Raw genomic sequence first — 12,693 nt, 5'->3', positions numbered from 1 at the left:
CAACAAAGATCCAATGCAGCCAAAAATTAAATAAATGAATAAATAAATTTATATATTAAAAAAATGTTTATTATCATATGTTCTGAGCATTTGAGACCCTGCAAATTCTGGTCACAGCAGACCGTTCAATCCCCTTCCCCTACCAGTCTGCACAGTGGATGTGACTGCTTCATCGTGAGGGTCTCACCCTGTGCTGCTCAGACACTGCTGGTCCACAAGCCCTCAACTGAAGCACTGGAACTTTACTTTTACCTCTAGCATGCTTGTTCCCAAATTGTAAAAAGAGTAGGCAGACTGTCATATTTTCAACAAAGCTTTCATTGGGAGACAATACCCTAAAATTACCCATAGAGATGGTATGTTGCTTTCTGAAATCTGTACAATTTTTGATGTCTAATCATCTTTACCTCTTAAGGACAAAGGTCATCTTTTTAGAGCTGAACTATGCTGCCACCTTTAATGCCCACATGTACACTCTTCTCAGAATTACCAGCAGGGGGAGTGCCTGCACAAAGCAGGGATCTCAGCACTCCCTCTCAAGGGGACAGTTATTTGTTCCAGGATTCATAATCCAGTGATACTATGGTTTTTTTGTGTGTTTTTTTTTTTATGATTACCAGAAGCGCAGAAGATGGGAGCATCTCAACACACACAGTTCTTCATCCATACTTGTCATAGCAGAGCCCAGGCTTGCTATGATTATCAAAATGAATTTTCTGTGACTTGCAGGGATCTATATTCTAGTTACAGATTAGAATACCTGAGTTACCTGGATTCCAAATTGGTGATGATTCCTATTCATGCTTCATTTCCTTCCTGGTAGCCTATGCAGAACAGAAGCATCACAATGCTCCAGAGCACAGACTCTGGAGCCAGGCTGCCTGGATTCAAATCCAGCCTCTGTCACTTGCTAGCTGTGTGATCCTGGGTAAAATGCTTAATGACTCTGTGTCTCAGTTCCCTCATCTGTAAAATGGGAACAACCATGGCACCTATCTCCTAAGTTGTTGCGAAGATTAAATGAGTCAATATGCACAAGTACTGAGAACAGTGTCTGGTCCACAGTGAATAAATACTGTACATGATTTCGCTACTCCTACTCCTCTATAGTTATCAATCGTCCTGGAGCATCACAGACAAGGAAAAGAGAAGCAGATGCTGAATCTGTCATCTTGAAAGCAGATCAGGAAAGGAAACCTTGTCAATGGATTCTACTCTACTTGGAGTCAAAGCTTTCAGCAATGGCCACAGTAGGGGAAGAGGCAATGCAAAATTCAAAATAGAAAGGATTACTTATTTATCCTAGATTTCATGTTCAGAAACTCAGGGTTGTTAAAACCCAGAAGAAAGTATATGGCTCTAATAACTGCTGATGGTTCATAAACAGCCACACAGGGGACCCCACATTATTGAGATTGTCATTGATGGAGGACCTTGATAGCACCCAGAAATACTGACCTGCCACCTGAAAGAGTCTACCCATACATTACAAATATTCTTCACAACACGATTTCCACATTCCCTGCAATAAGAACACTTTCTCACCTCTATCATTTCTACAAATGTCTACCCCTATTACCTGAGTTCATTTTTATGAATTTCCACTATTTTTCTTTCCAGCTTCTGTGACTGCTTGGGGAAAATCTCAAACTCACTGATGTAATTCTCAGGATGCTCGTCAGGATCATAGTCACCGAGCTCAGCTGCAACCAGAAAAAATAAAGAGAAAAAGAAAGGTTAAAAACAACAAGAGCAGTGTCCTTGTCCCCGCACTGAGCCACAGTGCTCCCTCCCCCCCCTTTCAGGAGACCTTCCAACACTAGCAGCAATACGGCAACTTCTGTCAAGCCAGAAAGATAAACGTTTGGGTTGCTTTGGCTGTGTGGCTCACAGGGTCTTCGTGCTCTGGCCTGGTGTCAGGCCTGAGCCTCTGAGGTGGGAGAGCCGAGTTCAGGACATTGGTCCACCAGAGACCTCCCAGCCCCATGTAACATCAATCGGCAAGAGCCCTCCCAGAGACCTCCATCTCAACGCTAAGTCCCAGCTCCACTCACGACCAGCAAGCTCCAGTGCTGGACACCCCATGCCAAACAACTAGCAAGATAGGAACACAACCCCACCCATTAGCAGAGAGGCTGCCTAAAATCATACTAAGTTCACAGACACCCCAAAACACACCACTGGACATAGTCCTGCCCACCAGAAAGACAAGATCCAGCCATATCCTCCAGAACAGAAGCACTAGTCCCCTCCACCAGGAAGCCTACACAACCCACTGAACCAAACTTACCCACTGGGGGCACACACCAAAAACAACGGGAACTACAAACCTTCACCTGTGAAAAGGAGACCTCAAGCACAGTAAGTTAAGCAAGAGAAGACAGAGAAATACACATCAGATGAAGGAGCAAAGTAAAAACCCACCAGACCAAACAAATGAAGAGGAAATAGGCAGTCTACCTGAAAAAGAGTAATGATAGTATTCAGAGTAATGATAGTAAAGATGATCCAAAATCTTGGAAACAGAATAGACAAAATACAAGAAATGTTTAACAAGGATCTAGAAGAACTAAAGAGCAAACAATGATGAACAACACAATAGATGAAATTAAAAATTGTCTAGAAGGAATCAACAGCAGAATAACTGAGGCAGAAGAATGGATAAGTGATCTGGAAAATAAAATAGTGGAAATAACTACCACAGAGCAGAATAAACAGAAAAGAATGAAAAGAATTGAGGATAGTCTCAGAGACCTCTGGGACAATATTAAACGCACCAACATTTGAATTATAGGGGTCCCAGAAGAAGAAGAGAAAAACAAAGCGACTGAGAAAGTACTTGAAGAGATTATAGTTGAAAACTTCCCTAATATGGGAAAGGAAATAGTCAATCAAGTCCAGGAAGCACAGAGAGTCCCATACAGGATAAATCCAAGGAGAAACATGCCAAGACACATATTAATCAAACTAGCAAAAATTAAATACAAAGAAAAAATATTAAAAGCACTTTTATAATATTTATATATTATTAAATATTATATAATTTATATAATATAAATTATATAATATTTTAATATAAAAATACTAAAAGGGAAAAACAACAAATAACATACAACGGAATCCCCATAAGGTTAACAACTGATCTTTCAGCAAAAACTCTGCAAGCCAGAAGGGAGTGGTAGGACATATAGAAAGTGATGAAAGGGAAAAACCTACAACCAAGATTACGCTACCCAGCAAGGATCTCATTCAGATTCAACAGAGAAATTAAAACCTTTACAGACAAGCAAAAGCTAAGAGAATTCAGCACCACCAAAACAGCTTTACAACAAATGCTAAAGGAACTTCTCTAGGCAGGAAACACAAGAGAAGGAAAAGACCTACAATAACAAACCAAAAACAATTAAGAAAATGGTAATAGGAACATACATATTGATAATTACCTTAAATATAAATGGATTAAATGCTCCAAACAAAAGACCTGTGTCTGGTTGAATGGATACAAAAACAAGACCCGTACATATGCTGTCTACAAGAGACCCACTTCAGACCTAGGGACACATAAAGACTGAAAGCGAGGGGATGGAAAAAGATACTCCATGCCAACAGAAATCAAAAGAAAGCTGGAGTAGCAATTCTCATATCAGACAAAACAGACTTTAAAATAAAGACTATTACACGTGACAAAGAAGGACACTACATAATGATCAAGGGATCAATCCAAGAAGAAGATATAACAATTGTAAATATTTATGCTCTCAACATAGGAGCACCTCAATACATAAGGTAAATGCTAACAGCCATAAAAGGGGAAATGGACAGTAACACAATTATAGTAGGGGACTTTAACACCCCAGTTTCAGCAATAAAAAGATCATCCAAAATGAAACTAAATAAGGAAACACAAGCTTTAAATGATACATTAAACAAGATGGACTTAATTGATATTTATAGGACATTCCATCCAAAAACAACAGAATATTCTTTCTTCTCAAGTGCTCATGGAACATTCTCCAGGATAGATCATATCTTGGGTCACAAATCAAGCCTTGGTAAATTTAAGAAAATTGAAATCGTATCAAGTATCTTTTCCGACCACAACGCTATGAGACTAGATATCAATTACAGGAAAAAAAAACTGTAAAAATACAAACACATGGAGGGTAAACAATACACTACTAAATAACCAAGAAATCACTGAAGAAGTCAAAGAGGAAATGAAAAAATACCTAGAAACAAATGACAATGAAAACACAACGGCCCAAAACCTATGGGATGCAGCAAAAGCAGTTCTAAGAGGGAAGTTTATAGCAATACAATCCTACGTCAAGAAACATCTCAAATAAACAACCTAACCTCAAACCTAAAGCAATTAGAGAAAGAAGAACAAAAAAAAAAACCCCAAAGTTAGCAGAAGGAAAGAAATCATAAACATCAGATCAGAAATAATTGAAAAAGAAATGAAGGAAACAATAGCAAAGATCAATAAAACTAAGAGCTGGTTCTTTGAGAAGATAAACAAAATTGATAAACCATCAGCCAGACCCATCAAGAAAAAAAGGGAGAAGACTCAAATCAACAGAATTAGAAATGAAAAAGGAGAAGTAACAACTGACACTGCAGAACTACAAAGGATCATGAGAGATTACTACAAGAAATTATATGCCAATAAAATGGACAACCTGTAAGAAATGGACAAATCCTTTGAAAAGCACAACCTTCTGAGACTGAACCAGGAAGAAATAGAAAATATAAACAGACCAATCACAAGCACTGAAATTGAAACTGTGATTAAAAATCTTCCAACAGACAAAAGCCCAGGAACAGATAGCTTCACAGGAATATTCTATCAAACATTTAGAGAAGAGCTAAAACCTATCCTTCTCAAACTGTTCCAAAATATAGCAGAGGGAGGAACACTCCCAAACTCATTCTATGAGGCCACCATCACCCTGATACCAAAACCTGACAAAGATGTCACAAAGAAAGAAAACTACAGGCCAATATCCCTGATGAACACAGATGCAAAAATCCTCAACAAAATACTAGCAAACAGAATCCAACAGCAAATTAAGAGGATCATACACCATGATCAAGTGGGGTTTATTCCAGGAACGCAAGGATTCTTCAATATACGCAAATCGATCAATGTGATACACCATATTAACAAGTTGAAGGATAAAAACCACATGATAATCTCAATAGATGCAGAAAAAGCTTTTGACAGAATTCAACACCCATTTATGATAAAAACTCTCCAGAAAGTAGGCACAGAGGGAACTTACCTCAACATAATAAAGGCCATATGTGATAAACCCACAGCCAACATTGTTCGCAATGGTGAAACTGAAACCATTTCCACTAAGATCAGGAACAAGAGAAGGTTGCCCACTCTCACCACTATTATTCAACATAGTTTTGGAAGTTTTAGTCACAGCAATCAGAGAAGAAAAGAAATAAAAGGAATCCAAATCAGAAAAGAAGAATTAAAACTGTCACTGTTTGCAGATGACGTGATACTATACATAGAGAATCCTAAAGATGCTACCAGAAAACTACTAGAGCTAATTTGGTAAAGGAGCAGGATACAAAATTAATGCACAGAAATCTCTTGCATTCCTATACACTAACAATGAAGATCAGAAAGAGAAATTAAGGAAACACTCCCATTCACCACTGCAACAAAAAGAATAAAATACCTAGGAACAAACCTACCTAAGGAAACAAAAGACCTGTATGCAGAAAACTATAAGACACTAATGAAAGAAATTAAAGATGATACAAACAGATGGAGAGATATACCATGTTCTTGGATTGGAAGAATCAACATTGTGAAAATGACTATACTACCCAAAGCAATCTGCAGATTCAGTGCAATCCCTATCAAACTACCAATGGCATTTTTCACAGAACTAGAAAAAAATTTTTCACAATTTGTATGGAAACACAAAAGACCCCGAATAGCCAAAGCAATCTTGAGGGGAATAAATGGAGCTGGAGGAATCAGACTCCCTGACTTCAGGCTATACTACAAAGTTACAGTAATCAAGACAGTATGGTACTGGCACAAAAACAGAAATATAGATCAATGCAACACGATAGAAAGCCCAGAGATAAACCTAAGCACAGGTGGTCACCTTATCTTTGACAAAGGAGACAAGAATATACAATGGAGAAAAGACAGCCTCTTCAATAAGTGGTGCTGGGAAAACTGGACAGCTACATGTAAAAGAATGAAATTAGAACACTTCCTAACACCATACACAAAAAGAAGCTCAAAATGGATTAAAGACCTAAATGTAAGGCCAGACACTATAAAACTCTTAGAGGTATACACTGATGTGTATAAAATTGATGACTAATAAGAACCTGCTGTATAGAAAAATAAATGAAATAAAATTCAAAAATTAAAAAAAAAAAAAAACCTCTTGGAGGAAAACATAGGCAGAAGACTCTTTGACATAAATTACAACAAGATCCTTCTTGACCCACCTCCTACAGAAATGGAAATAAAAACAAAACTAAACAAATGGGACCTAATGAAACTTAAAAGCTTTTGCACAGCAAAGGAAACGATAAACAAGACGAAAAGACAACCCTCAGAATGGGAGAAAATATTTGCAAATGAAGCAACTGACAAAGGATTAATCTCCAAAATATATAAGCAGCTCATGCAGCTCAATATCAAAAAAGCAAACAAACCAATCCAAAAATGGGCAAAAGACTTAATTAGACATTTCTCCAAAGAAGATATACAGATTGTCAACAAACACATGAAAAGATGCTCAATATCACTAATCATTAGTGAAATGTAAATCAAAACTACAATGAGGTATCACCTAACACCGGTCAGAATGGCGATCATCAAAAAATCTACAAACAGTAAATGCTGGAGAGGGTGTGGAGAAAGGGAACCCTCTTGCACTGTTGTTGGGAATGTAAACTGATACAGCCACTATGGAGAACAGTGTGGAGGTTCCTCAAAAAACTAAAAATAGAACTACCATACAACCCAGCAATCCCACTACTGGGCATATACCCTGAGAAAACCATAATTCAAAAGAGTCATGGACCACAATGTTTATTGCAGCACTATTTACAATAGCCAGGACATGGAAGCAACCTAAGTGTCCATCGACAGATGAATGGATAAAGAAGATGTGGCACATATATACAATGGAATATTACTGAGCTATAAAAAGAAACAAAATTGAGTTATTTTTAGTGAGGTGGATGGACCTTGAGTCTGTCATACAGAGTGTCAGTCAGAAAGAGAAAAACAAATACCGTATGCTAACACATATATATGGAATCTAAAAAAAAAAAGGGTTCTGAAGAATCTAGAGGCAGGACAAGAATAAAGATGCAGATGTAGAGAATGGACTTGAGGACACAGGGATGGGGAAGGGTAAGCTGGGACGAAGTGAGGGAGTATCACTGACATATATACACTACCAAATGTAAAATAGATAGCTAGTGGGAAGCAGCTGCATAGCACAGGGAGATCAGCTTGGTGCTTTGTGACTACCTAGAGGGGTGGGATAGGGAGGGTGGGAGGGAGATGCAAGAGGGAGGGGATATGGGGATATATGTATACGTATAGCAGATTCACTTTGTTATACAGCGGAAACTAACACAACATTGTAAAGCAATTATACTCCAATAAAGATGTTAAAAAAACAAAAACAAAAACAAAAAAACAAAACAAAAATACAAAACAAAAAAAAAACAAACAAAAAAACAAAACAAAAAGAGCAGGGTGTACACAGAATGGCTCCCGCCACCCCAAAGAAGATCATGGAACAAGCTCACCCAACGAAATGTGTTTGTATCCATGGAAAGACCACAGCCTGAGTGTCTAGAAGGTCATATTCTAGTTCAGATTTAGCTGTGTGTGCTTGGGCACTTGCCGAACTCTCTGGGTCTCATTTTCTTCATCTATACAATAAAGGAGTTTAAAATCATTGTTTCTCAAAGAGGCACTATTGGCATTTGGGGAAATAAACAATTCTTTATTGTTTCAGACCTTCCAAGGCATGGTAGACATTTAGCACCCCTACCCTTCAGATACTAAGTGCTGGTGGCACACCCAGATACTATGACCACCAAAAATGCCTCCCAATGTTTCCAAATGCTCCCCACAATAGGAGGTGTTACCACCTCTAGCTGGAAACCACTGGGTGTTCCTCAAGTTTCCTCTCACAGTTAATTTTCTCTGAGTCAAGGAATTCCCTGGCTGGAGCTGCTCGCTCTGAGATTTGTGCAGGTGTGGCTCAATCAATGAAAAATCACAACATAAAGGTACCCAAGAGGATTGTGCTTTAAATTTATTTATTTTTATTTATTTATTTATTTTTGGCTGTGTTGGGTCTTCGTTTCTGTGCGAGGGCTTTCTCTAGTTGCGGCAAGCGGGGACCACTCTTCATCGCGGTGCGCGGGCCTCTCACTATCGCGGCCTCTCTTGCTGCGGAGCACAGGCTCCAGACGCGCAGGCTCAGTAATTGTGGCTCACGGGCCCAGTTGCTCCGCGGCATGTGGGATCCTCCCAGACCCGGGTTCGAACCCGTGTCCCCTGCATTGGCAGGCAGATTCTCAACCACTGCGCCACCAAGGAAGCCCCGGATTGTACTTTAAAATAAATGGATTGCTCTTCAAATTAAAGAGTGTGTATCAAAGTATGGCTGAGCATCCCAGATTAAGGTTGTTGCTGGGTTCTAATATAGGGTACGTCCAGAGGGTCTTTAAGGGTAAAAAGAAATGCCTGCACATCTCTGAGCACCCAGAGGGTCTATGAGAAGATGGACCTAGGATATGCATCGAGCAGAGCCTGAAGCAGCAAAGGTGATGCTCTTGCAGTGGGAATACTTTGTACTGATTCCACAAGCTTGCTAAGGGAAATGAGCCAGAAGGGGCAAGTATCTCAGGCAGAAATGGCCCAGGAAAGTAGATTAAAGATGGTGGGAAAATGGTACTGAGGAACTTGATCACCAACATGACTTTGAAGTAGGTAGAAATCAATATGCCTTAAGCACATCTGCAAAATCACATCCAACTCAGTAATTTGTATCTACTGTCCCTTCATTGTTGAATCATCTAATGACTGTAAAAGGATAAAACTGGGAGGAAAGCAAAGCTCTTTAAAGCTTCTTAATAGAGCTCAAATTACAGAGTTCTGAAAACAACTTAAAATGTATACCACAGGAGGAAGGACTTATTTTAAGTAAAATAAGACCCAAAATGCCATCAGCCATAGAGGGGAAACTGATTAATTTGATCATATCAAAATAAAAATATTTCTGTTCATTAAAGGACATCATAGTCAAAATAATAGATAAGTTGAAATAACATATTTGCAAAATCTAAATCTGACAAAGGCTAATATCTAGAATAAAGAAAGAACCCCTACAAATCTATAAGTACATGAGCAGGAATTCCAATAGGAAAATGGTCAAGGAATATCAACAGCCAATTCATAGAAGGGGAAACCCAAAGGCCTCACGTATGGAGAGCTGCCCAAACTCACCAGTAATGAGAGCTGTGCAAACCAAAACTAGAAGATGTCACTTTACACCTATGAGATTAACAAAAAGTTTAGGAAGTCGGATGATTCTATGTGTTGGCAGGGACATGAAGAAATAGAAGTACTTGTACATGTCCGAAGATTCTTGGTGCACGTAGCTCTTCTAGAGAGCAAGCTAGGAGTATTTAGTCTAATATTATTACCCAGCAATCCCATTTCTGGGTGTATATTCTAAAAAACTCCAGGTGCGAAAAAAGATATGGGGCAACTAGGGTGTTCATTATTGATGGGAGCAGTAAATAGCACATGGGCAATGCACCCTACTGGATACTCTGTAGCAACTAAAAGCAACAAAATAGATGTATACCGAGAAATATGAATAGATTCCTCAGTGTCCTGAGCATAAAAAGGAAGGATTAAATGAGTTCTATAGCCCCATTTATTTTATGAAACTTGAGAGTATATACACACAAGACAATACTAATCATTTTATAAGGATGTATGCCAAGTCAAAGATACACATGAACCCAGTTGTTGCCTTTAGGAACAGAAATGGAGAATAATGAAAAAAGGGAAATCAATCAATCAATAGATGGGACCAGTGATGAAAAGTGAGCCACGAACTGGTGATTAACTCAATCTAAGTTTCAAAAGAAACACACATAACACACCTACACATACACGCAAACACACACACATACACATGCCCCTGTGAGCTGGCTATGGACCCCAAAATTTAGGGGATGGTATAACCCAGTGCCTGCTTTTCCACAGGGAACGAACCACTGATATTAAACTAGGCCGTGTCCAATGCAATGTCACCTTGCACAGTTGACGGGTGGCGTTGTTTGTGCTTGTATTGTTTTGGGTGGGCATTTCTCTTTCCAGGAAAACTTGTGAAGTACAATGGCCTTGTACTGCTAAACACAGCAAATAAGTAGCCTGGCAAATGCCAGCAAACTAGAGAAGAAATGCCATGGAAACTGCACAGGGTTGCTGACAAGGTAAATGTCAACGTCTCCCCCATCACATGCCCAGCTTTCTTGTTCCTTAAAGCTTGTCTTTAACTCTGACTTCACCTGAAGCAAAAGGCCGTTTGTAAATGATTAAGGACTTCTAACTTCAAATTTTGTTTTCCATAGAGGAGTTGGGTAAGGAGCCCGTGGTTCTCTCTCCCACATGTGACGATGAGGGTAAAGTTACAACAAATAACATACAGTACATGGGATGGCTTGCGAGAATTTAAATTAAGATTAAATTAAATTAAAATTAAAGAGAATTTAATTGTCAGCAAAATCCAAAGAGTTGAAGCAAAAGGATGAGTGTGATCGGGTGATGGTAAGTACAAAGGGCAAGCATGACAGTGGCACTTCCCCTGGTTTGGAGAGGACTCATTCCAAAAGAACTTGAGATACAGGACGTTACAGCCCCAGGGTCAACTCCTTTGGGAGCCTTCCCTGACTACCCTTGCTGAGTGGGGGGCCCTCCTGGGGTCAGAGCAGGGACCATGTGTGTCCCTCTGTTTAGACATTAACACATCATCACAGCTTCCTGTTTACTTGTCTGTCCCCTTCCCCCCACAGGGACTTCACATTGCAGTGGCCTGCCACCTAGGAGCTCTTCAATAAATGTTGAGAGAACACATGACAAATACATGGATGAGGTAGTGAAACAACCACTCTTTCCCAAGTACAGAAATAAAGCATACATTGGTGCAATTTAGGCAAGTGCCCTGGTTCACTTAATATATTTAGTGGAGAACTTACTGTGTGCCAGACACGGGGGTACTGCGGTGAAAAAGATCCCCAGAGTTCCACTTCCATGGAATTTAGGTCCTACATAAGGGGCAATGCATAATAAGCCCCCAAACAACTCAACAAGATAATTTCAAATATAAGTGCTTAAAAGACAACAGAACAGGGGCATGAGAAAGAATCATGTGCAGAGAGAGGCTATTTTAGTAGTCCAGGAAGACTTCTCAGAGGAAATGACATCTGAACGGAGTTCTGAATATCAAGACGGAGCCACAGACCCACAGGGATTGGACACACCAGGCAGAGGAGATAAGAACAGTAATCCTGCCATATTGCTGTTTTGTAGAAGGGACAGGAAAGATATTTGTATCAAGAAAGAACATAAATAGATTCCTAGGGCTTCGTGTGTTTGTTTTGCAATTGGTATTATGAAGACAACGCAAAGCATGTATTGAATATGCTCATTTTATTCAGTGTGTACAGGTGGCAAAACTCTGGGTGGCTGCCTGTTTTATACACTCAGAATATTCTGAAGCTTAAAACATGCTCCTTCAAAGAGTGTTAGCAAACAAGAGGCCAGTAAAAAGTCACATGTCCTCTGCTTTCTAATCATTTACTCCACATTCCCTATCACTCTCTGTAAGCATAAGCAGTTCTGACAAAGCAGATCTTTATCTGCATTTGTAATGATCTCTAGAGCTGCTGTAATACCACCCCGAGCATCAGAGAACTTGATGAATCCAGCTTTTACTGGATTTGCTACAAATGGTTCATGGACACTGCTGCATTTTAGAGCTGAAAGGTTTTCTTGAGGTCTGTCAGTTCACTTCCAACTCTACTCTCTCGACAGCATCTGTGAGTATGGTCAGTGATAATAACATCAACAAGGGATAAAATAGGGCCCTGATCATCTGGATGGAGGCTTTGTGGCTTTATTTCAAACATAAAACAGGATGGAGAGTTTTCCCATTACAGATCCATACTGAGCTTGTCCTTGGACAACTGACCATGATTCACTAATGCCTAAATGCATCCTGAAATCCTCATATGCCAGTCTGTTGCTTGGATTAGTATCGATTTGCTTTTCCCTCATGGAAGACAGTGCACCCTAACTAGGCACTTGCAGTCTTCACAGGGAAGAAGAACTATGGGGTTTGAACATTCCTTAGCTCTGTATAAGAGAGGCAGCTTTCAGAAGCACACACTCTACCTTGGGGCAGATGGAAGGACTATTTCCCATCAGGCTATCACTGTCATTCTAACTTTAAACTTGAGTATCTCCAAGGGTTTTAACACCACTGCCAAAATCTGCTGTGCGGCACTAGGTTGCTCCCAGAGGATGGGGGAAAGCAACACAGATAGACTTCAGAATTCTCAGAGAGCACACACACCTGGAAACAGGGTCCTAGGAACTATTTC

The 12,693-nt window shown here is 39.7% G+C and overlaps 1 protein-coding gene across 3 annotated transcripts in view; it reads right to left on the bottom strand.

The window, feature by feature from the left end:
* The window catches only part of FRMD3 (FERM domain containing 3), a 311,279-nt gene that overhangs the window by 87,236 nt on the left and 211,350 nt on the right, over nucleotides 1–12,693 (bottom strand). For all 3 annotated transcript variants that reach the window (XM_036856636.1, XM_036856635.1, XM_036856637.1), the window contains one exon: nucleotides 1,580–1,703. In XM_036856636.1, coding sequence (XP_036712531.1) covers nucleotides 1,580–1,703 — 124 coding nt within the window. The remainder of the gene's footprint in view (nucleotides 1–1,579; nucleotides 1,704–12,693) is intronic.

Source organism: Balaenoptera musculus, chromosome 6, assembly GCF_009873245.2.
Source record: "Balaenoptera musculus isolate JJ_BM4_2016_0621 chromosome 6, mBalMus1.pri.v3, whole genome shotgun sequence".
NCBI lineage: Eukaryota > Metazoa > Chordata > Mammalia > Artiodactyla > Balaenopteridae > Balaenoptera > Balaenoptera musculus.
The sequence above is the reverse complement of the archived record's forward strand: the minus strand, read 5'-3'. Positions and strand labels throughout refer to the sequence as shown.